Consider the following 25,739-nt stretch of genomic DNA (forward strand, 5'->3'; position numbering starts at 1 on the left):
CGAGATCGATGAGCGAACGATCCGTGCATCAAAATCTATCTTGTTTAATGATACACGAAAGCGAGCGGAAGGGCTGTTCTGATGATTAAACGACCTCGAACCTTCCGCCTAACGCCTGCTCAAGCTGCCTTACGATGCGTGAAAAAATGATAGAGAAACCGTGGCTGAGAAAACGCTGTTACACACTACTGTCTGTGTGAACGGTTCGCTAGTCGTTCGTGTATACGCTACCCTTCGTGAAATAAATTCGTTTGAATCGCTATTGGTTGCGTAGGTACGAAAGATTCTTAAGTGGTGTGAAATGACTTTTCGAGAATTTTGTTATGGTATCAAGGGAGAAAGAGAGAGAGAGTCTATAAGTAATTTCGTTTCCAGTGCAGTCGTTTGTTTGTTCAATTACAACATTAAACAAACAAGAAAAGCAGCAAGTCCATTAAAGAAATAAGCAAAGTTTACAGAAACACGGTAAATATTAAAGAACGTCAATGTTGACTTAACGAGTTCGGTAGAAGTAATTTTAAGTTCTCGGTTAAACGTCAAAGTAGAGGGTCTTTAAATTGAACGCGGCCGAGCTATATACATTCTCGTAGGCTATAGTTCGTAATAATGAGAATAAAGCGACTCGTAGTGTGAAGTTTATAGGGTTATCTATTAATCACTACTATTTCATGTTCTTCGTTCACTAAAAATCCTAGGAAATTATTAATTCCATTGTGTACAGAGTGTTCCGAAACACATTTGTAGCCATAATTTCAGTACTAAGATGGAGTTAGAAAAATAACAATCTATAACTCACCAAACAAGATAAAAAACTAGACGAGCAAAATTCACACCTCGAATTCAACCCTGAAATAACGTCCATCTACTTTGTCGCGCCCTGTACACCTATTACGATCGCAAAACTCAACGATTCTCCTGTAAAAGGTGTCATATTCCGTGAACTCGACCAGCGAAATAGCACGGTAGTGCCGTGAAATCGCGTCAAAGCAGCGAAGAACATCAAGTTAGACTTAATTACAACGTCCCCGACGCGGTAATGGAGGGGCGCGCGCGAGAAAACAGGGTTCCTGCCTCGAAATCCACTCTCTCGTTTCAGCGAATTAATTAAACGTTTCCCGTTTGGCCAGTGGAGAAAGAAACAGCGGGCAGATCGCTCGTACGTTGATTTTGATAAGCTCGAAAACGCTCTCGCCGAGGCAAGCGGTTAATCCTCTCGACCGGTCATTTGTCTCTCGAAAGTGTTAAACACCGGCCGCATCCGAATTGCAAATTCGTGATAATGGAAGACGTGCTGGCGAATATAAACTAGCTCTGGCCGGTGCACGCGAAGCTTGCGTTTCTTCAACACCGGACAAAGTCTGTTGCGTTACGAGCATAGCACTGAACCGGAATCGTGTATGCTTTGTGCTCGAAACCTGGGTGAAATGGTTTTCCACGTGTACAGAGTGTCCCTGGTTTTTTTTTTCTGCCAAACTCTGTGCCAGCATTTGTTCTCGTGCTGCACAAGTTCGGATGTTATTTCAAGCTTTTGTTGTAACTTTTATAATGAAACATTTCCGAGTTTACGATTATTTTGGGGGGATTTTTGACCGTGGAATGAACAGTTCGATAAGAAAAACCTGGGACACCCTGTGTTTTTATATGTAAATTTAGCAGGTTCGAAAAAGAGCCACTATCGTTTTTCCTGTCGGACGTGAGTGATGAAATATAGGTCACTCTGTAACGATAATTTTATTCATCGAAATCGTTTCCCTCTCGCGATCCCGCAGTTTTCATCAATGAGACGGGGAATCGCCGATTCTCAGAGATCCTGCGGTATGATTATACCGAACGAGGGTGGTAATCGATTGGTAAAACATCGGACAAACATGGTACATGTGGGCGGACCAAAGTTTCCGAGTGATTTGTAAAGTTAAGGAACAGAGAGGCAAATAAAAGAACCTACCGACTGTGCTACCCTTATTTGTCCAAGTTTCTTCTAAGCTCGATAGCTAATATATCCGATAGAATAGTTGGAAACGGAAACGTCTACCCAGAAAATACGATAACGATGATCACTATTTAGATCCACTTTGTGAACACTACATGGCGACGTACAGTTAGTTCCAAAAACATTCGGACAAAAACATGTGACAGTGTAATACGTAAAAAGTTTCGAATCACTGTGCGTTGCAAGTTACTCAAAAATTTCCAGAAAAAAGTTAGCAATTTGAAAAATTATTTAACGAATTCTTTTTCAACGGTTTCTACATTAATTTTAAATTCATAAAAAATTAACAATAGATTCGATATTGATGAAAATTACTAGGTAATCCCAAATTTTTGGCCAATGGTGTATTTATCGAAATTATGTCCAATTAATATTTTTAAAAAAATATTTTGCCTACACTACGTTTGATGCTTGTCAGCGTCCGGCTATTTTTGAGAATGACTGTACATTTCACCGTAATTACCCCACGACACACAGAGCGCGATGTTAATTATCACCGAGTCGAAATTGGCGAGTATGATTCATAATAACATAAACCGTAATCATTGCAAGTAGTGTAATTACCGGTATCTAGAAACTCGTTCTCCGGAGATATGCAATGTGTGTTCTGTAAACGCGATAAATGTACTCTTGTATCTGCAACTGTTGCGCGTAATCGCCCTCCGTTTTCTGATTTATCGAGCAAACCACCCGTTATACAGACACCGAAAACCGTTCCGTAACCGGAGGTAATCTCGACAGACTACGGATGTTTGTTTTCAGGAAGTTCCATGGGCAAAGGTGAAGTCGTGCAAGTCGTAAAAGTGGCGGCTGAATGGTGAGAGAAGGAAACGGGCCAAGGTTGTACCGTTACCCCGAAATCGAGTAATTTCCGGCTCCTGTCCTTCGAACAGTAACGTCGTTTGGTACTCGATGCTGATTTCGCGACGAATTTATCGCCGCTGCTTAAATCACTCGATTTGAAGCAGCGAAGGTTCTTTTTTTCCGACGGCGGATGTCGAACTTTTACTATGGCACCGGACGATTCCTGCGATAACACCAAAGGTCAGTAGATTTCATCATTGCTATTTTATGGAAGGTAAAGAACTTCTCGTTGTCGAGTGTGTCACGTTTGGGAAATAAAGATAAGGGTTATCGATACATTTGCGTCGAGTGATTTTCACTTGAACGGTATACGGTAGATTTCCGTGGATTCTTAAATAGAATTAAACGGACGAGATCAGAATGCGTTGTTCACGTTTAAATACATCGAACGAGTGCAGAAACAGCACAAATCGCGTATATACATATGGTAAAATGTTGTTTTAACAGATTCAGTGCCAACAGAAGATCGATAACATGCTGGGCGATATATTCTAGACCGCAGATGCTGCGTCGGTGGCAGCGTTAATTGACTTAAGAGGATTAAATAATAAATTTACGACGATTCTCAGTTTCAGATTACAATTTTATATACGATTTGGTAAATTTATATTAAAATAAAGTATTCTCGTATTTATTTTGCATAATTCATATCGTTCAGTGCAGAAGTCACAAAACTCAAAATAAAAATATCATCGTCACTACAATCGACAAATAAAATTATATTTTCATTTCTTACATATTTCATAAAAATTTGTCCTTTTTGAAAAGTTTCTCACTTATCTCGAAGTAAAATAAGAACGTTTAACAGATATTTAACCAATGTCACTTTCGAATCATCGATAAACCAAGAATCGACAACATTTGCAGGACGCTTCCGCGTCACGTGGCACATGGAAGAAACGAGGTTATCACCAATCAATTAACGTTTCCTCGAAATTTCCATCGGGCTAGCCTGACGGATGCGTCATGTCGTCCTACGAGGGACACGTTTACGAGCGGAATCTTACTTGAAGACGCAGATCCGAGGGGAGACTCGCGGATTCGAAGCTTCTAAATTACAATGTCAACGCCCGCCACCGACTCGTTGCCGTCCACCGTTTCCGGGGAATTGACGACCGCTCTTATACCTACGGTTACCAAGATCGATACTCGACTGGACGTCAATCCCATTTCGGTGGTTTTGGCGGTGTCGATAGTCTGCATTTTATCGCCGATCACCATCACTGGAAACTCCATTATCTTGGCTGCCTTCTATAGGTACAAGAGGCTGCGAACTGCATCCAATTACCTGCTGGTCTCTTTGGCCATCAGTGACTTTGGGGTGAGTGTTTAAGTAGCTTTACTAGACGACAAGCAAGAGGCGAAATGGGCAACCGTGTATTAATTAAATTCGGTTTTTCCTCGTTTTTCTTTTGCTTCTTTCAATAGTAAGTAATTACGAGGGTAATTCGATAATTATCCGGAACGTATTTGCAAGATTCGTTAAATTATCAATAGGTGTACGTTTCTGCATTATTTTTCGATGTAATCCCTTCGATTTTTAAGAGGCTTAAAAATATTTTAATTGAGAAATAAACGAAGTATGAACTGCTTCCTTCGGTAGCTCATCGATGGAAAATCTTGGGGCTTTCAAAGCTGTTCCAAGTGATCCAAACTACGGTGATAATCTAAAGGGACAAAGTTAGGACTATAGAACTGAAAACGCAGTTTCTCGAGAGTTTCAACAGTTAGTTTAGCAGAACTATTCCATTTGTCCATCAGAATGTCTGCAAAACAAAAGATCCGAATGAGCTATTGAACTAAAATGTCGAATGGACAGCAGAGAAAATGAGTGACATTTAACAATCTAAGCACAACTGACATTGTAATCTCGGTAAAAATTTCTAGCCTTATTCCGGATAATTGTTCACTCACCCTCGCGATATCGAAGTTCTATTATACGAAAAATTGGAAGCTGAAAAATTGTTATCACATTCATCAATATCAGGCGGGCAGTTCTATCAGAATTCGTCTCGAAGCTGATATCTACGCTGAAGTGGCCCATTGTTCCTCGAGATTGATCGTCTAACAGGATATTTTAATTAGTCAGCTAATCAATCAAAAAAGCGAGAGGAGGGTCCCCGTAAATGCTATTCGCGCGATAGTCCTTCTGTCGCGATTGATGTTGACACGCTTCACTCGAGATGTATAAAGCTGCTCCAAATTAATCGATCAAACCGGTACCTACGTATACATTTTACGAGCAATAACCACAAATAGTACATGCGGTATAGTAAATCCATTGTACACAAAGAATACATATATCTTAGTCGTTATTTGTTATTAAACAGAGTGTCTCATTTGTAACGAACAGATACATTATTTCTACTGGTATCGAAAATAAAAGAAAATTTCTTTCTATCTGTAAGAATACATCTGCATACTAACATCTGTTGTTTACAATGCAAAATTATAATCGACATCAAGGCAAACACCACGACCTATGACCTATATGAAAAAAAATGTCAATGATTTTAGAATGAACTTCATTCAAGATGACTTCGGGGAAATTTTTGTTTACTCTCAATACCAGCGGAAATGACTCAGATGTTCGTTATAAATAAGACACCCTGTAGATACTTACGGAGAAATTCCGTAATTAAACCCGTATTAATACACTGCCTTTCCTTACACAGCCAATCATAAACAGTTTGATCGTTTAATCAAGAACCGTTCCACCTTATATAAGTGCTCTGCAACAACCTAATTACCCAAAGCGAACAGCACATAATCGTTCCGCTCCGATACACATCTCGCGAACCGATCTCTCCTCCTTCACAAGATGCTCGCTAGATTTCCCTTGTAAATATCACTTTGTGTCCTGCTTAATTTCACGATCCGCACCATCTGCAACATCTGGCCGGTAACGTAACTCTCTCTCCGGGCGAACTTTCAAACGCACCCCGCTATCACGAAGCTTTCATTTGGCCGCGTGTCTGTTTTCTTTATTGCGGAAGTTTCGCGATGGTCGCTTTTGTTTGGAGAAGCCCCAAAGTGCACACGCAAAATTCCTGTATTACTTTCACGCAGGTCGGGGTGTTCATGCCCTTTGGTATGCAGCTGGAGCTGTCCGGTCTACCGGAAAATGGCGTTTCCACGTTGTGCATTATCCCGTACTGCGTTGTGATCGCGTTATGCAGCGTGAGCGTGCTGGTCACCGTGGCGATCGCTGTTGACCGGTTGACATCGTTGGCACAACCGTTGCGCTACAAGAACATCATCACCCACAGCAGCATCGAGAAGTACATTGTCGTGTTCTGGATCTATGCGATAGCCGTAGGCCTCTCGCCTTTGATCTACGCCGAAATTACGGGGGAGACCCAACCGCACAGGTGAGGGAGAGCTTATTCGTGTTGTAAAATGGTGTAGCGACGAGTAAACCGTGAATTATTGTGTAATTATATGGGGTTGAATTGTTCGGAAGGTTCGTTGGGAAATTTAAGGAAATTCTAATCGACCTGTACACTACCGTTCATAAGTATTGGAACATTTACTGGATGTGTAGCAAATTTAAGTAGCCGTTACGAAATTATTAAGATTGTAAAAGAATTAATTATATATTTTTCACTTTGGTGGAGAAATGTAATTTAAATCGTGTGATACTTTCTGTACAAACGTAATGGGTATCCTGATATTTATGAACATCGGTGTATCTCTGAACCTAATTGAGAAGGGTATTTTACTAATTATCTGAAGACGAATCCAGTGCACATTGAAAATATAATTTGAAAAAAATCTAATGTCATCACAAAATCGTATCAACTATGACAAAACTAATTTTTATCTACTAATAATGAAAATGATTGAGATTGTCACGTTATGCGATGCACCCTGTGTCATTGTCAGAGTTGAAAGAAGAGATTTCCAATTAGAAATAATAGAAAAATTAAGAGATTGCATATACCTAATGAGGTAAAAAGAATTAACAGCTGCTAATGAAATTTATCCTTCGTTTCCCTTTCCTGCAATTACTTTAATTGCTAAATTCCCTGGAATCAGATGCTTTCCCGCGATAATAGGAGCGTTCAATTTAAAGACACACCTTGCAACGAAGTTCTCCCGATTCCGCGCGATAGCTGAAATCCATTCGACAAATATTTGGAAAATTGTTAAAATCAAATTGCCTACTAGTCACGTTCACCAAACAAGTTCCAAACGAACGAACGGGAAGAACAGAACTGGGCAACACAATCATGCGTTCCAATCAAGATTGTATCATCTTTTTCTTTTTTAACGTTTTGCATGCACTGTAGGAAAAACACTACGAAGCAAATTTCATTCCTGTAAACAAACGCTACCAATTTTTCCTTCCTTTCACTCGTTTCACCGAAACGTGAAGAAACCTCTATTCCGTATTTTTCTGCGTTTTCCATTTTCTGCTACTAGAATTTGCAACGAAAAAATCGGAAAAAATTCCCCAACACATGTCTCCATATATACAATGTGCTAGACTTTTTTTTAAATTTTTGCATACCGCTAAATATATACTAAAAGTAATCCAAATTTTCCCTGTAACTACCCCTCCAGTCGAGATAAAGGGTTGAAACTTGGTATGAAATGTTTTGCTTTCAGCAAGCTATCGAATGGTCTATCGCAGAACCAGGATTTGGTTTAAAGGCATTTTTAACCACTTTATTCTGCTACACCCTTTCTGCTCCACTCGTTCTCGCGTGTTTGTACGATTTACTATTACACAAACTCGCGCGTAAAAGTGGATGTAAATCAGTACGAGAGTACAAAGTGCCGCGTAAATTACACATCAGAACAAATTACTGGTTAATCCGTATTTATCATTCTCCACTTTTTTACCGTGGAAATTCGTTCGAATCGGCAATTGAACTATGGCTACGCGACCGCGCTATAATAGGATTACTATGCAGAACACGGGGGAACAATATTGCCAGGATTTCGCACTGAAAGTTACATAGTCGAGTATAGTTCGCGTATAGTTATCCAATCGGTATAAAATGACGTTGCTTTGACCTCGACACGTGCCACGATTGCATTTCAGCAACACACATGATCTAATCTCTTTGTATCCATTAAATATCGTATTAAATGTATCCGTAACCTTCATGTAACTTTATCCTTTTTCACAAGTGAAAACACACAATTATCAAATACTCGTACAATGACAGAAAATATTACGTTCCATTGAATTCAACACCTTTCGAATAAATAGAACAAGTGGAATATACAAAATCACAGAGAATATTTCACCAGTACTCTCCGCTTAAATCTCGATGACGATTTGATAGAGGCGATTCGTAGAATTCGATGGTAATAACCCTCGAGTCGTAAAAATTGGAAAGTGCATTTCCTAAATCGTGAAACGCGATAACGTGCAATTTCGAAATAGTAAAACACGAGTGTTACTCACCGTGCTACGAATTTTATGTCGTACGAATCAATAGTTAGATTCAAAGAATACACATTCTTCTTGATTCTCCAATAAGAAACTTCTAAAACACTGTACGCGACTTCCTGATCGATACAGTGTGTTCAGAACAGCGTGATTTGGCTGTTAAATAAATTTTTCATTCACTCCTTTGCCAAAGAGCACAGTGAAAACAGTGCATTTCAAAAATATAATAATATTTTAATAAAAAACATACTCTAGGAATGGAAGATCTGACTTAAAAGTACAGACTCCAAACAATAACCTAGTATTTCGAGAATATTTCACAAACAAACATAACAATCCACCAAAAATCGTTATCTTAACTCATTCCCATATCTCTTATCCACACACACACACATCTGGTATTTACTACAACCTAATCCCTCCAACAACCAATTAACTAAAATCAATCCCAAACACTTCACTCCCCCGCCAGCATTCTCCACTGTTCGCAAATCCTTCGGAAGCACCTAACCCTAATAGAAATCATCTGGCACACGTACGACTCAAACGATGAAGAGCCGCGCGTGCATCTAGGGGAAATCGACTTAATTAGACGATATTGATATCGCCGCGGTTACACAACGAAAATCGAGCAAGTAACGAGCGAAACTAATTTGCTTTCTGTCACAGTGGCAACTGCAGGTTCGGGGCGGCTGTGCTCCCTCCAGTGAGGGTGTTCCTGGTTGTGGCAGTATGGGCGCCGAGCGCCCTCGTCCTCCTCGGCTGCTATATGTACGTGTACCTGGTGGCACGTGCACACGCACGTGCGATTTACACGGTGGAGTTGTCGTTCAGGCATCAGACACAGACATTGGCGTTACCGCGTTACGGTCAAACATTGGCAGTCACGGTCGGCGCGTTTCTCATCCTATGGCTTCCGTTTCAGGTGCGTGGATGGTCTTGTACAGAACGTACACGACCACTCTATAAATCTCCATTTACGATAAAGTCCTACGGACAAGGGCACGGTGTAAATTCTTACGGATTAGCGGCCTGTTCCGCACTACGTTGCGTTCCGGCTGACTATTATTACGGTCGCACTACTTGCGCCGCGACACACGCGACATCAATTCTACTTTGTCAGGAACACACGCTCGTCGCGATCTCTCGGATGCGAAATTTAAGAGTGACACGGTGTGTGTGTGTGTGTGTGTGTGTGTGTGTTGATATCGAGTGTACACGCGTTTGGATTGTTTTATTCTACCACCCTTTCGAGACACGCTTGTGAGTGTTAGGACACCTTAATTCTAATAGATGCTTGAAAAAAATTATGAAATCATTAAAGAATTTTATTAAATTTTATATATTCTGTTTTGTACCATATTAGAAAATATGTTTTACCAATAATCCATTAAATATCCCGCCAAAAACATTAAAAAATAATTACATTTTTGGTTAAACAAATATTGTTCCATTCTACTTCTAAAAATTTCCAGTAACGCTTTTCCAATTTGACACACACTTTTCGAATTTTTCCAGCTAAATAATCTCAGAGGTTTTTCTACATGGTTGAAGCGTTGCAACAGGAAAAAGGAGATATTTCATAATCCTGTATCGCGAAAGCTTCGAAAAGGTGTAATTGAAGAACTTTTCTTTTACTGTGTTTCGCCGTGTTGTGCAATTTCTGATTAGTTCGCTAGTTGGCTATTTGTTTGGTTACGTAATTGCAATTTTAATAGCGACTAGCTTTTGATCGCTCGCGAAGAACGATAATTTCCAATTAGAACGCTTAACGAGTAGTTTACTCGGCATAAAGGTCGACACTGTGTTGCCTATAAGCTGGGGGGCCATTCGCGTGGTAACTACGTACACGTGGGATGTAAAAAAAAAATTTAATAAGCACTACACGGCGTCGAACGCCGCGTGATACGAAAAGCGGAAGTTCTGAAACGAGATCGCCAGTTTTAAAACTAATACGGCGAAGTTTCGAGCATACGCGAGCACAGTGAAGCTGCCGTGGGGACGTAAATCATCCACGGTAAACGACTAAAATTACATCCACGATAATAATAAAAGAACAATAGCGACGGTGATAAAAGAAATATGCTGCGATACTTGTTGCTCTCCTTAAAACGTTTCGAAAGAGTTATCATCGACAGAAACGAAACGACACTTTTACCGAGTGCAACGTGAAACACTGCGTTTAACAGTGTGATTCTTTTCAAAACCAATATCCAAGCTGTAATTTCGTTCGGTTCATTTCACAGTGAAAATGTAAACGAGAAACTTCACCGTTTATTTTCAAATGAAATAGTTTTATCCTTCTCTTCTGCGCGTGCAGTTTCATTTCATTCGGAAATCTGTTAAAATTTCACTATTTTCTACTTTGACTTTTAGAAGGAAGTAGTTTTCATATATCAAATTTCTTTGTTCGTTTAATTTGGAAATTTTTGAAATTCGATATTTTCGAGATCCGGAAAAAGAGACGAGTGACGAAGGTTTTTATTGAAAAGACTGGTAAAAACTATGTTCTTTCTAAAACTGACCGATTGATGCCCGCGCAAATCGACGTGGTAATGGGGTTTTCCTGACGAGTCGGTCTCCATCCCGGCGAGCAAAAGTTTCGCGGAACAGAAGGGTGAAAAACGACGTAACTTTCGAAATTGTGGCGGCGAAGAAGTTGTGGAAACGGGCGCTCGCCAACCGCGAGATAAAAAGAAGCTCAGCTCCGTGGGAAAATTGCGGCAAAGTGTTCCAACTTTCTCCCTTTTTACCATCGCGAAGAAAAAAAAGCAACGAAAAGAAAAGAGCCACCAGCACGACGACAATTACAAACAATTTCATTGTACGGCAAAACAAACGTACACGGGTAACACGATTCCGTAAGATTGCAAGGAGAACGGTATCGTGACAAATTAATTGAATGAACCTTATCCCCGTCTGAATTTCCACGCAATTTCACTGCGTCTCGTGTCGTTTAATTCGCGACAAAGAATCACGTTCGCCTGTGCTTGCCGATTGTATTGAATAAACAAAGAATTTTGCTGTACATGTCACTCGTGACGACGAAAAAAGAAGTCTTCTGTTTAACATTTATATCGCGAAACTTTAAATTACGCTCGTCAGTCGGTAAAATATTCATTGATATAGAGAATCTTGGTCGGTGAAAATCTGCGTTCGCATTAGTCGTGCTTATTCGGTGGTTAATTCGTCGATATCACGTCGAAAAAACTTTGCACCATGAAGATTTCTTTTGTTTTTGTTTTTTTTTGGTAGAAAAATTAAGAAACGAAAATTCTTACTATCGGATTCAATTATCTATGTTATACAAAGCACGTAGAGCTTTATACGACTCTTTATATTCTACGAGAGACCGAGGACCATCGAATGCCAAATGCACGTATAGATTTCGGTTTCCTGCACGTTCCACGAACTTTCATTAATAGGGGTCAAGACAAATAGCCCACGTTTTAGAGTGCACGTTACAGAGATGCATACACATAACGATGTACTTCCACCGAGTTGTTCATGGTACTTTGGTATTACACTCACCTACGTGGATGAACCGAACGAAAACGTAGATATTTGCAAAGATAGACAACCTAACTTTCTGGCATTTCCTTTTCCCCGCGATATTTTCCTCCTTTGAGACTTTATTAAAATTTGCATTCTTTTTTTATAACCCCTGTAAACTCTAGAAACCTCGGTATGCCGAACAGTAAAAACAGAAATTACCATATAAATTGTTAAGATTTCCAAGCTGGGGAGGGAGGGAGGGAGGTAATAAAGTTTTGGAACAAACTGTTCCAAACAATTTCCACTCCTTCCTGTTCCAAGAGCCTTCGTAACAACGCGAAGCTTGATCTAACTTTCGTTAGATCACGCTACCCGAAGACCAAAACTGGCCAAACTGAAAAGTCTCTCCTTAACACGAAGTGAATTTGCTTTACAGACCTGCATGCTGCTGGATATTTTCTGCGGCACCAACATCCTCAGCGAATGGGCCGTCGTGTGGCTTGGGCTGCCTATCATGGCTCATAGCGGCGTGAACCCGTGGATTTACGCTTTTCATCACGGTGAGATGAGGATTGCAGCTGGGAAGATCACCGAGAAGTTGGTTGCTCTGTTCGGTGTGACACCCAGCCGCTATGGTTGCTCGCCGATGAGACGAGGTTCCCACACGAACATGGAATTAGCAGAGGTGAACAACAGCAACGACGAAAGACGGCATCCTGTCGAGGATTGTTTCGCAGTGAAGCAAAACAGCACACTGTACACCAGCAGACGGTGTCTGGATTTATCAGGCAGGCACACAGACATCTCTCCGGAGAGGAACATCGATCACACGTCTTCTGGAAGCAGGCACGGTGACATCGTTGAAGAAGACATTCACGATCTGACGAAGATGCTCGATTTGAAGTACATCATCGATCGTAACCATATGATCGACTCGAATCACAACATCGACAAGATTAAGAACCTCAAATACCTGCTGGATCCGACGTTCAACAAGATCAGACACCTGAGCAGATTGAACCACAAGAGGCTCACCAGTAAGAACTTCTCGAAAGCGTCGGAACCGAAGTTCACCTCGTATCAGAATTTAAAGAGCGACAGTACTCTGAACCGTAAAGTACTGCAGATGAACACCATGTCGGATCCAGTGTTGAGCGCCGACAGTCCAATGGTGCACGCGAAAGACTTTCACGACGGTTTGAGTCCTATGAACTGCAAGAGAAGAAACTCAACCCTGTGCTCGATGTCGGATCCTAATATCAAAGCTGCGACTGGACTGTCTTCCGAGGTGAATCTTCGACTTCCGAGCAGCGGGAACGTGATCGAGGCACATAGATACTCTGTACAGAACTTGGATCACAACAGATGCGACGGAGGATTGGCTAGGCACGTTATGCTGTCTCAACAGTTGGAAAATCAGAAACGAAATCAGGTCTATCCACGTCCAAGAGTGAAGATTAACAACTTAGATCGAACCAGTCCAACCTTGAATTTGAGATTCCAAAATAGTTACACCTCGCCATCCACGCCAGATAGCACGAGATCGAGTTTGCTGGAGAGTCCGAGGCAGAAGACGTCTCCGAAGCATCTGATGACAATTACCTCGAACAAGTTAGCTAATTTCGCTCATTCGGATAACGCGACGTCGAGAGCAACCTTGTTGCAAGTTCGAAAGAACATGGAGATACTGAAACATTCCGAATCGATCAATACCATCGAACCAATGACGCACATGAGACTGTTAGAGCCATACAAAGTGATCGAAACTCTAACTGTACCGACAATACACTCGGAACCACCGAGTCCCATAGATCCTCTTCCTCTCGCGTCTCTGGAGGAGGAAGAGTCAAGAAACTCCGAGACGACGAAACCTTCCATTAACCTGGAACGTTCGAAATCCCCAATGGGTAATAGAAGGAGTCCTGTAAGGCACTCCGATCCTGTGATACCATCCGTCTTGTTGAATATCGAAGATTACAGCGACAACCGCGAGTCAGTCAACGACAGATCTAGTCACAACAGTTCCTCGAACAATCTAGCATCGATAGAGCCTATAGATCTGTTCGAAGCGCTATTAAAGAACTCGGAGAGGTGCAGAGAGGGAAAATTACCGGAGCCAATCTTCGCAGAACACGACTCGACGAGATTCAGCTCTCGGAGACCTTCAGATTCGAAGTGGTCCGAGTCCTCTAGAAGTCAAGAGATCCTATCTAACGTGGTGAACGAGCATCAAGCGTTTCCTTCGTCTTATTCGGTGAACAACTTCCAAGTTTGCAACAGCGGTAGTGATTTAAACGACCTGACATCCCTCGATCCGTTCATGTGTCCAGACGCTTTGAGTTCGTCCTTACGCGAGTCTTTCTTCAGTGCTCCATCCGTACCTGACTCGGAGATCTTCACGTCGTTCGAGGAGAATGACGAGTCTAATCTGACACCTGAATCCGAAGGTCATCTATCCCCCTATATATCCGGCTCTACGATCAGTCTGAAGAAATCAACGATGGAGAATGATCTACAGAGCAAATCCACCGAGTTCGTGTTTCGAAACAGATGTCTATCGACGAGATCCTGCACGCTCCTTAGATTAGAGCCGTCCTTACATCGAAGCAGATTACGAGTCAGGCCGGGAACGAATTACATCCTGAAGGACACGTCGGTCAAGAAGAATCCACGCTTGGCACCGCTCGCCACGCCGACGCCCACGGAAATTTGCACGCCTACGTTCGAGCTTGTCTCGGAGATAAAAGGTGACAACGGTGTCGGTGTCAGAGTATAGATTTATAGGAAGGAAAAGGTAAAGAGAAAAAGTTTCGAAGCAGTTCGCGGAGTATAAACGATCGTTCGGGGGGTTTTTTCGCAATTTTCACTTGCGACGTAAGTAAGTACTGTTTATCGAACGAGGGATTCTGATGCGATGTAGCATGATGTTGTACAATGATACTAACGCCAACATCTGTATTTTTATAATAACTCGGCGAAGCCTCCTGGAGAAAAATTATTCTGTCTACTTGTTTTAAAAGGGGACGTGTACTGAAACGTAGGTTTATTATGAGACAAATGGGTAGTGGAACCTTCAAGTTGGACTGTGATAGTACGACGTGTCTTTAGCGGGATCATAGAACGATCTACGCGAGAGAGGAAATTCTATTGTAGTTGTTCAACGATTTGCAAATCCTTGGACTCCTTGGAGACAGAGAGAGAAAAGATGGTGGGAGAAGTTGAAATTCTTCGTTGCTTGACAATTTCAATCTCTAAACGGAAGGGAGAGATTTCAAGGATCAACGAATTCCTAATGTCGTTGTATAAATATATAGTGATTTGATTTGATATTAATGAAATTCTAAGGAGCCTCGGGATTGAAATTGGGATTATATAAAAATTTGAAATATATCTCACCATTCTCATAATTCACACACTTGATATAACTAAAAAGTTCAAAGCGTAATTACGTGGTGTCTGGTGACGAGAACAGATATCGAAGGAAATGTGCAACTGATTAAAATTAATCATCCATTGATAGAGCAAAGTCGCCGTTTCATGAAATCGTGCAAGCAACACAACAGCCTCGATTTGTATTTGTAGATATTTTCTTTTAAAGTGTACGTACTGTATCAATTGTATTTACCAGATTTTTGTCTCGCTGATCACGGGTTTACTTGGCTGGATATCTTATAGAACAGTCGCACGAACACGAGGAGAACAGATTTCAGCGTTTTCGAAACGTTAACACTGTGCCAAGCGGATTACGCAATATTCAGCGAACTGTGAACTATATTACCGTTTGTGTACCTGATTAAAGTTGATAAATAATTCACAAGACGAACAAAGTTTTCTTTTTCCCGCGAGATAATCGTAATCTCGGGGATGATTCCAAGATTCAGCAGGGAAAAGCATTTTTAACGAATGGTATTTATTGTTCATGTTACACAGCCAACGAAATCTGCCCTCTCTCTCCTAATCGTTTAAGTTCCACATCGTGAATTATACTTCTTCCATTTTCTCTTTCGCTCTAGTCACGATTTAAAAATACGATCAATCATCCTCTAAATCATATCTACGATTAATTTCATTCACAACGACCTAACGCAGATCGAGATGATGAAATTTTACTATTTACCACTGATAAACGAAAACTAAATCGACTTCATTCCGATTCTCGCGAAAAAGAAAAAAACGAAAAAATGAAAAAAGCAGCAGAAAAATAAAAATACGTTTAAACATAACCCGATTATCGGCATTCTAGAGACGAGTTTACACGAATAGCGTGAACCTCTGCAAAACAATGCTCAGAGTTGTATAGATTATTTTAGTGTATTGAAATTGTATCGATAAAAAGGGAATCGTTGTCTCGCCTGGTAACGCCGGTTAAAATGACCGCGAAAAGTGTGAAAGAGTATGGCGGTTCAAGCAAGAATCATTTTAAATCGAACGAGAGGTGTAAATTATTTAAGGAAATTGTACAGTAGAAAAGAACGTAAGGACCAAAGAATTTTCAATATAACGAACTCTGTTTAAGAAGAGTTGTCCGTCAGTCCTCGATTTTTAGTAGCCTGTAATTATATAAACGATAGAACACTTTTCAAAACATAATCGATTGTTCTGTTCTTTTGTAATATCTCGTGATAATCGTATTATGATCGTCTGGACGTTTGAATTTGATCCGTGGGGGTGGTATCTCTATCGAATTCTCTAATTTTTATATCGCGTTGCTGTAAAACTCGCTTCGCTAGTTTTCGGAGTCCTATGAAGGAAAAAAAAAAAGAAAGAAAGATGAAACTATCTCGGGACTGTGTAGATCGTCCTCTCAAACCACTCACAATGCCAATTAAATATTGAAACTACTTTTATATACACATATAAGTTCACGGGAATATTCTCTGTGAGATAAAGTTATTTTTGTCATATATCTGCGATATTTTTTAAAACAGATTCTCCTCTGCGCTCACATATACGCGTGTATGTATGTATGAATGGATGTGTGTGTGTGCGTATCATATTATTGATCGTTGAGAAATCGAAATCCCTATTTTTCAGTTTAATGAAAGATACAGATGTGTATAATAATAAAAATGTTTCGTAAACGAACTAATTTCAAAGCTAGAATATAGAACCTTCATGAAAATACATGATACACTGCTGAAAAAGCTTGGAAGAAACTTTTGCCGAAAGTAAATTTTAAGTCGCGTATTTGTATATCTAGTCATCATTTCTTTTAAATAGAATTCAATTACTTGAAACCATTAAAGAATTATTCAATGAAACGATTTTTATTGTTCGACAAGGTTTATCTGATACACGAAAAAAAACCTTCCACGCCATCATGTTCATTCGGATATTGAAAAGTGACATAAAACGCGTTATGAAAATGTACGATTCTTTATTTACCTGTAACGTTTCATTTTTTATCATAAATTATACCAAAAGACTATCGTCTAATTGTTTTTGGTAGTATACTTATAAGAGAGGTAAAAACTAACCAATAATAATATAATTTTATGATTCGTAAATTTCTTCTAATTTATTTTTACAAATACTATTTCCATCCTACGTTTTTACCGATGCATTTTTAAATATTCTTGTATGTACGAGTTTATTACACGCACTAAACTCGATATTGTATGATATGAAAACTCACTAACCTCAATATTGTACGATATGAAAAGTCTTCAAAAGTAATACATTATTTCGAGAACATTTGAATGCAAACATTTCTTTTTAATGCAATTCAAAAGAGTTTTTGAAAATAAACACTAACACTTCACTATGTTAACGACTGCAAACGATGTACAATCAATTTCTTAATTACATGTACAATAATAAAAACAGATTTCATACTTTGAATTCCTTACAGTCGATTCGTTCTACAAACTGTCGTCTTCCATTCGTATAAATCATGGAGGAATAGAAGGGCGAAAATCTTCTCTCGTTCTTGTGTACTCGTCTTTAAGTTATGGATTAACAGCGCTTTATGGTACATTTGAAATGGAGGTTCTGTACAAATAAAAGATAACATTCGTCAAAGTGAGAGGCACTGATATATTTTTATGAAGTAACATTTTATCGTTCTTTGTAGATATCGAAATATGCAAATAAAAACAGAATTATTAATTACAGATTTACGTGAAACTATTCCATGCCACTGTTTAAACGAAAAAGAATATGCGTTACTCTTGTCTACTTGTTGAGGATATAATTATATCCCATGATATCTAATTTGCCCGCCAAAACCTATGACATATACTACATGACAAAGTATGGTCAAACGATCGTTTCTATTTTCAGTAAAGATTAATTTATCGCCAATTTTCTGGAAAATGATAAGATTGTGCTAGTTCTATTTAAATTGATTACCTGTATCATATCTTTCTTTTTCTAGTAATGAATACCATTGATTTGCAATATGATATAATAACATAGAATTAAGAAGAATATGAATATGAAGTCGTATGTTTCTGTATATATGAAAAAAAATATAATATATTGACTAGACAAAACCCACTTGGAGTAATAATTTGTCCTAGAACTTATTTATCTGTCAAAATAATAAAATACTTACTAATAAACAACTAAATAATTCCGTTAGAAAACTAATGAGTGATTTAAAGGACATTGACGTTTATATGAATCTATTACCGAAAGATGACACTAGTATTTCAAATATTTTATAATATGTGCGATATCAAAGTTACTATTTTGATAGATAATTTGACAGATTATTCCAAGATGACAAAAACTATTGTACTCAGCGGATAAGTTTATCCTAATAAAGATTAACAAATTTAATAATTGTAATCACCTCAGTGTGTCTATAAAACAATACAGTTGATGAAATTTCTTACCTTGAACGTGCAAATGCGTGCGCAGAAAACATACTGTATCGAGATTAGAGAGCGACATAACCTCTTTATCTTTGTAACAGAACCACCGTAGCATATGACGCACTTTTCTCGAGGAAACCTCTGTTTGATCGTACTTAAAAATCCGAAAGAAAAGAAAAATACAGAAAAATGACAGCAGAGAAAGTAGAAATTGACACATCAACGTTAAATGGGAAAACTGATAATGAGGATATTGTAACACCTTGGGATGTAGCAAGTAACAACGAGACTGGAATTGATTATGACAAGTTAATTAGTGAGTTATACACAAAATATCTTTTATATAAAATATTGAAAATATTTGTCTCATATATGATAAAGCTATCATTGCTTTATTTTAATTTTATAGGTTATACAAACGTCATATGTTTTTAAAGAAAGCAAAGCTGAAATTTCGTCATGTAGCATGTATATTTAAATAAAACTTTTAACTTGTTACTTTGTTGTTCCAAAAGATTTTTCCTTATTATTACAGAAAGATTTGGAAGTTCAAAAATTGATGAAGAACTATTAAGTAGGTTTGAGAAAATCACAAGACAGAAACCTCATCACTTTCTTAGAAGAGGAATATTCTTTTCTCATCGAGATATGCATACTATCTTAAATATTTATGAACAAGGAAAACCTTTTTATCTTTATACTGGCAGAGGACCTAGTTCAGATTCTATACACTTAGGACATCTTATACCATTCATGTTTTGTAAATGGTTACAAGATGTATTTCATGTTCCATTGATTATTCAATTAACTGATGATGAGAAAGCAATATGGAAAAATATAAAAATAGAAGATGCAATTAAGTTGGCCTACAATAATGCAAAGGATATCATTGCCCTTGGATTTAAGCCAGAGAATACTTTTATTTTTTCTAATTTAGAACATATTGGAAATAATGCTGCATTTTACCAAAATATGATCAGAATACAAAGGAGTGTTACGTTTAATCAAGTGAAAGGTATTTTTGGATTTGGAGACAGTGATCCTATTGGAAAAATTGCATTTCCACCTACACAAGCTGCTCCAGCAATTTCTGGAAGTTTTCCCTTTATTTTTAAGAATGCAAAAGTTCACTGTTTAATACCATGTGCTATAGATCAAGATCCTTATTTTCGAATGACAAGAGATGTTGCACCAAAACTTGGTTATCCAAAGCCAGCACTACTGCATTCCATATTCTTTCCTGCCTTACAAGGCTCTAAAACAAAAATGTCTGCTAGTGATAATAATACTGCAATATTTTTAACAGACACTCCTAAGCAAATTAAAAAAAAAGTTAACAAACATGCATTCTCAGGAGGGCAAGCTACTATTGAAGAACATAGACAAATAGGAGGCAATTGTGATATTGATGTAGCATATCAGTGGTTAAGATTTTTCCTAGAGGATGATGAAAAATTAGAACAACTTAGGAAAGTAAGTTTAATAAAATTCTTTACATTCCTTAATATAAATGTATAAGTCTACAGTATAACTATATAAACACAATAAATTATTAATTTTCAGGGATATACTAGTGGAGAAATTTTAACAGGAGAACTTAAAAAAGAATTAATTGATGTTGTACAGCCTTTGGTGGCTGCACATCAACAAACTAGAAGTAAATTAACAGATGAGATAGTTAAACAATATATGGTTCCTAGAGACCTCGGTTTTATGACAAATGTAAAATAGTTAAACATGAATTGCCTACTATGTATATAAAAAACACGGAAATTCCATTTTCACCAGTTTATTTAACTTTATTTATTTTAGAAGCACAAAAGTAATTGTTTCTTTAAAAAGTTTATTTTTTAAACCATGATAGTGATAAATTAAATTGCTTTAATAAAAACACGTATTGTGTATTTATATTTATGATCCTTACTACTTATAAATTAATAAGAATTATTATTGCAATAAAAATTTGTATTTCACTTTGTATATTATATTTACATAATTTTGGTATAAAAAAATATAAACCTAAAACAAAAATATATCAGTATTATTTGACAAATGTTAAATGTTCAAATTAGTTTAAATGTATCAAGAGGATATTTCATATTGGTTACTGTTGTTAAGTTATAAGAAATATAATTTCTAATACAATACTTATAGCAAAATATTATAAAATATATTAAAAATGTTAAAAAGATAGTAGATTAAAACACGTTATTACCCGCCATTTTTATTATCGAAGATTGTATAGTAACATTTCACAAGGACTGTAATTAACATATTGTTTGTGAATAACATAAGAATAAAGTGAAATCAAAGAAGTAATCTTTGAAAAAACAATAAATGCAAAAAAATATTTATCAGAATATAGTTTGGCCAAAAAAAGTAAAGATTTCTGGAATTCACATATAACAAAGAGATATCTACACATTAATCAAATAATTAACATTGTTATGAAATATAATTTTCTTTGTACTAAATTTTCAGACGATTTTGGAACGAAACCAATAAGAATTCGTTAAAATGCATTTCAAGGAATAAGTACAGACTGACAAAATTTCGAAATTCAAACGAATTGTTTTTACTGACTATACCAATACTGATAAACGCAGTAATCAGTGACAGTACAATTTATCATCGACAAAAACTTCATGTTTTTGTTTATATGCTTGTTAGTGAGAGTTAATTCCAGTATCGCGCGCGAGTTAATTTTACTTCGGGATCCTGTATGATTGCCCAGGCTTGAGCGGAAATCGTGGGCTTTTGATTGGCGGATTGTGACGCCACGAAGCATGCTATTAATAACCGACGCATGCGCAGGAAATTGCCTAGTGTATATCCGTCATTCATGCAAGTCGATTTCGTTGGTTCTGTGTGTTGAGCCTAGCAAAAGAACATGGTGATAGTGATATGAAACAAGTCTATTAGCAATACCACGCTCTACACATATATAGTTTTGCGAAGTAACGATGATATTTGGTCACGATCTCCCTACGTAAGTTTCGCGAACATGCAGACTGAGGTATAAACTATTTTAGTCGCGAAATTTGGCACTGCCAAATAGTTTCTCATTAGAATCTGATATAGCTTACGCTCGCGAGATTTTCCATTCCTATATTCAATTAATTTACAGCATTGACGAGGCTACTGTAATGATTATATAGTGATCATAATTGCATGTAATTCGAATGTTTCCATTTACGTAAACGTTACCGTGTTTCGTTTGAACTATTTGTATGTTGAGATTATCTTGTACGTTACGTTCGGCATTAAAGCAATGTTGTGCTTTAATTACCTTTTTTCCTTGCTTGAATTAAAATTATAACTGCAATACAAAATAATTTTATGATAAAATCGTATTATAAAATGATGATCAGAAAGGAAATTCTAAGCAATGCTATAATACATACACATAGACACATACATAAGTTAAACGTGATACTGTTATTCTGCTTTTGATTTAAATGCGTATTTAAAAACAATATTCTTATGTCGTCATATCTGATTTCAGTTCATCTGATATAAAAAATGAAGAGTTTTCTATCTTTCCTATTCTTATAATTCTAGGTAAAGCTTAGAAAAGTGTTGTTTGAATGATCAGTTAAAAGATGCTGATCAAATAATATCTAAAAAATAAAAAAAAAAAAACAAGTTAACTGAGCTGATACAGCAAACATTAAATAAATACTATGGGGGCACTTTTGGATACTCCAAAAACAGATAAATACAATGAACATGGTGCTGGCAATGGGCTACGTTATGGTGTTGCCAGCATGCAAGGTTGGAGAACAGAAATGGAAGATGCTCATAGAGCAATAACTGGTTTAAAAGGTGGTCTCTCAGATTGGAGTTACTTCGCAGTATTTGATGGTCATGCTGGTGCATTAGTATCAGCTCATAGTGCAGAACACTTATTAGAATGTATAATGCAAACAGAAGAATTTAAAGCAGAAGATGTTACCAAAGGGATTCATTCTGGCTTTCTTCGACTTGATGATGAAATGAGAGAATTACCAGAAATGAGTTCTGGTAAAGAAAAATCTGGTTCTACAGCCGTTTGTGCATTTATATCTCCCAGAAACATATATATTGCTAATTGTGGCGATTCTCGGGCTGTACTTTGTCAAGCAGGAGATCCAGTTTTCTCAACACGAGACCACAAACCTGTATTACCTGCTGAAAAAGAAAGAATTCAAAATGCTGGTGGTAGTGTAATGATTCAAAGAGTTAATGGAGCTTTAGCTGTGTCTCGTGCATTGGGAGATTATGAGTACAAAAATTTGAAAGATCGAGGCCCTTGTGAACAGTTAGTGTCTCCAGAACCAGAAATATTTGTTCGAGATAGAGACGATCAACATGATGAATTTCTAGTTTTAGCATGTGATGGTATTTGGGATGTAATGAACAACGAAGAACTGTGTAATTTTATACATTCAAGGCTGCTGCTTACAGATAACTTAGAAGCAGTTACGAACCAGGTTATAGACACCTGTCTTTATAAGGTAATGATGTCTAAAGCTTTTTGTATATATTTTACAATGTGCTCCTTGCTATTAAAGGTGTGTCAATATATTTCCAGTGTTAGAAATATTGATACTGAATTTGTGGAATATATATAAGTATATTTTGAATTTTTATTTATTTCAGAATTTACCTTTTTACTTTCTGATTTATTCCAGTTTAAAATTTTCAACCACTAGTACATAATGATATGTGATATTACATTCTAAGCTTTAGATAACATACTATTTTGATCTACTATCTTATGTTTTTATCTCTTATGTCACTAACTGTGTTTATGCATTCTTTATACATTTACTGAATAACTAAAAATATACATGTGATACTAATTTTTCATATATTAAAAATGTACAATGTGTTTTATGGGTATTTCTTATATGTTTGACAAAAACAAAAATCATAAGAAATATTACTTAAATTTTAAATCTTACATATTTTATTAGAAAGTAAAGGATATGTCTATCTAGGTTTATTTTTTACAAATGCCTTCTTTGTTGCAGGGTAGCAGAGATAATATGAGTATAGTTTTGGTAACATTTCCTGCTGCTCCAAAACCAAATCCTGAAGCACAGGAAAAAGAAGCAGAGCTCGAAATGGCCATTGAAAGGAGAATCAAAGGTTCATTAACATTTCCATATACACATCAATTATATTCTCTCTGCTGCTGCATTAATACAAAGTCACAATATCACACACGTACTTAACATTCTAGTAACTCTCAAATGGAGAGTAGCACTTAATAGCATTATTTAATAATGAAATTTTAGTACAATTCAAAATACAATCATTATGGTGGCATAACATTTATAAGTACAAAAATCAACTTTGTATTTCTTACAAGTTTAATACTCAAATATTGATTCTGTTGTTTTTTATATATATATATATAAATAGGGAAATTGCTTATTTCATACGTAAAACGTAAAATGAGTAGTTTATAAAATATAACATAAATATTTCTATAAATGTCAATACATAAATATAAATATGCAGTGTCAATATTTTTATCTTTTTGACATATTATTATTTTCTATAATATAGTAATATTTTAAATGAAGTAATTATTTATTATATACTATTTATTGTGAAAATATTTTTCTAGTTAAATGCCACATATTTTACTTATATCTCTCTAATTTTTTTTATGAGAGGTATGTGTACATATATGTGTATATATACATACATGTTTCCATTAAGGAATATTGAAAATTTATTCTTATTCAATAGATGTATTTTCCTACTACATAACTTTGATCTTTAAAGAATTAAACTGTAGTATTATTTTATATCAATTCCATAATTATAATTACTGAACATAATTTAATAGGTAAAGTCTGATAAAAACAAATGCAGCACATAAATAATTGTATAAATTGTGCGTAACACTACTAAAGTAATGATCAAATTTTAATTATTGATACTCTATAATCATATTTGTGCAATATAAAAAACTTCTACAAAAAATAGCAATAAGCATTATCCAAGTAAAATGAAATTTACTTCTACAGTATCTTTCTCATATAAGACATCATATTTCATCTTTCCTCATTTTTGACATTCATACATTGTATAAATGTATAGATGTAGTTGAAACTTACATGTTTCGTAGATACTTTCTATTTGATGTGAATTCTAATTTTCTTAACATTCAACTTGTGCAATTGTATTCCATTGTATTTTTGTCAGTCTTAAAGTAATTATAATAATACGCGATAAAAATGAACAACTTGTTAAAACTATAAAGATTTGTATAGAATAATTTAATGGAATGTTCTTTATAAATTCAAAATACTTACAATATTTGTAAATCCAAAAAATATTCAGTATAACTTCAGTTTTAAGAGTTATTAAAATATTGTTAAAGCACATAGTAATGTACATTTTGTGAAACATGTTATCAGTAATGTGCTATCAGTATAGTTTACTACAGTATTATATTAGAGTATTAACAATTGCGTTTCTTATTTAAACCATTCAACAAATAGCAGGGTTATAAATATAGTAGTTATTTATATATATATATATATATACATTTATATATATAACATTAGTTTTCTCTACTGTCAAATTGTATTAATTGTTTCTCCTTTAATTAAACTCTTTTAACACCAATCATTATTTTTACTTAAAAATGCATTCCACCCTTGGAGTTGGTATTCTTTTAAACTTTTTTGTAAGTAAAATTTTTATTCAAAAGTTGTTTGTTCCTCTTTTCAAACATATTTAAGTGGTATCACAGGTAGGTGAACATTTTCTTATGAAAGTTTAGAAATATTTTACCTACTATATTTTTACTTCCTCAATAATGCATTTCTTATGGAGGAACATTGCAACAAACATATATATCTATATGTATATATATGTACATGTATTACATAAGATTATACAATTCCAATGGTGGATAAATTTAAAAAGGTAGTTAAAAACATGTTTATCTATGAATAAACATTAATAGCAATGTATCTACTTAAGACCGGATTTTATTTCTAGGATTTCCATAAGAAATGTACTAAAGCACTAACTATTCCAGTCCTAAGTAGATGCATGTTTTTATAGTAATTTTGTTATGTGTGTATCTTCTTTTCAGTAATGATGTACCATAAAAATACTAAATATATAAATGATTAAAAATTTGTAAAACATATATCAAATA

The 25,739-nt window shown here is 36.4% G+C and overlaps 3 protein-coding genes across 3 annotated transcripts; all 3 read left to right on the top strand.

The window, feature by feature from the left end:
- Positions 1-3,914: 3,914 nt before the first annotated feature.
- LOC108572112 lies at positions 3,915-14,529 on the top strand. The gene is made up of 4 exons (XM_017934302.1): positions 3,915-4,175; positions 5,924-6,225; positions 8,928-9,183; positions 12,190-14,529. The coding sequence occupies exons 1-4, from the start codon at positions 3,915-3,917 to the stop codon at positions 14,527-14,529; spliced, it is 3,159 nt and encodes a 1,052-aa protein (XP_017789791.1).
- Positions 14,530-18,647: 4,118 nt separating this feature from the next.
- Positions 18,648-20,302, top strand: LOC108572106 (tryptophan--tRNA ligase, cytoplasmic). Its single transcript, XM_017934298.1, has 3 exons — positions 18,648-18,887; positions 19,107-20,044; positions 20,135-20,302. The coding sequence occupies exons 1-3, from the start codon at positions 18,761-18,763 to the stop codon at positions 20,300-20,302; spliced, it is 1,233 nt and encodes a 410-aa protein (XP_017789787.1). The 5' UTR covers positions 18,648-18,760.
- Positions 20,303-21,476: 1,174 nt separating this feature from the next.
- On the top strand, positions 21,477-23,790 carry LOC108572092 (protein phosphatase 1B-like). The gene is made up of 3 exons (XM_017934284.1): positions 21,477-21,560; positions 22,133-23,067; positions 23,587-23,790. Exons 2-3 carry the CDS (start codon positions 22,255-22,257, stop codon positions 23,788-23,790), a joined length of 1,017 nt encoding a protein of 338 aa, XP_017789773.1. The 5' UTR covers positions 21,477-21,560; positions 22,133-22,254.
- The last annotated feature ends 1,949 nt before the right edge of the window (positions 23,791-25,739 follow it).

The sequence above is a fragment of the Habropoda laboriosa genome, unplaced genomic scaffold (genome assembly GCF_001263275.1).
Source record: "Habropoda laboriosa isolate 0110345459 unplaced genomic scaffold, ASM126327v1 scaffold110, whole genome shotgun sequence".
Taxonomy (NCBI): domain Eukaryota; kingdom Metazoa; phylum Arthropoda; class Insecta; order Hymenoptera; family Apidae; genus Habropoda; species Habropoda laboriosa.

Bases quoted from the DNA above. Each gene is read 5' to 3' on its own strand.
- LOC108572112 (XM_017934302.1), top strand. From the start codon at position 3,915: ATGTCAACGCCCGCCACCGACTCGTTGCCGTCCACCGTTTCCGGGGAA. The intron at 4,176-5,923 runs GTGAGTGTTTAA...ACTTTCACGCAG, and splicing joins TGGCCATCAGTGACTTTGGG to GTCGGGGTGTTCATGCCCTT. The intron at 9,184-12,189 runs GTGCGTGGATGG...TTTGCTTTACAG, and splicing joins TCCTATGGCTTCCGTTTCAG to ACCTGCATGCTGCTGGATAT.
- LOC108572106 (XM_017934298.1), top strand. From the start codon at position 18,761: ATGACAGCAGAGAAAGTAGAAATTGACACATCAACGTTAAATGGGAAA. The intron at 18,888-19,106 runs GTGAGTTATACA...TTATTATTACAG, and splicing joins TGATTATGACAAGTTAATTA to AAAGATTTGGAAGTTCAAAA. The intron at 20,045-20,134 runs GTAAGTTTAATA...ATTAATTTTCAG, and splicing joins AATTAGAACAACTTAGGAAA to GGATATACTAGTGGAGAAAT.
- LOC108572092 (XM_017934284.1), top strand. From the start codon at position 22,255: ATGGGGGCACTTTTGGATACTCCAAAAACAGATAAATACAATGAACAT. The intron at 23,068-23,586 runs GTAATGATGTCT...TCTTTGTTGCAG, and splicing joins TAGACACCTGTCTTTATAAG to GGTAGCAGAGATAATATGAG.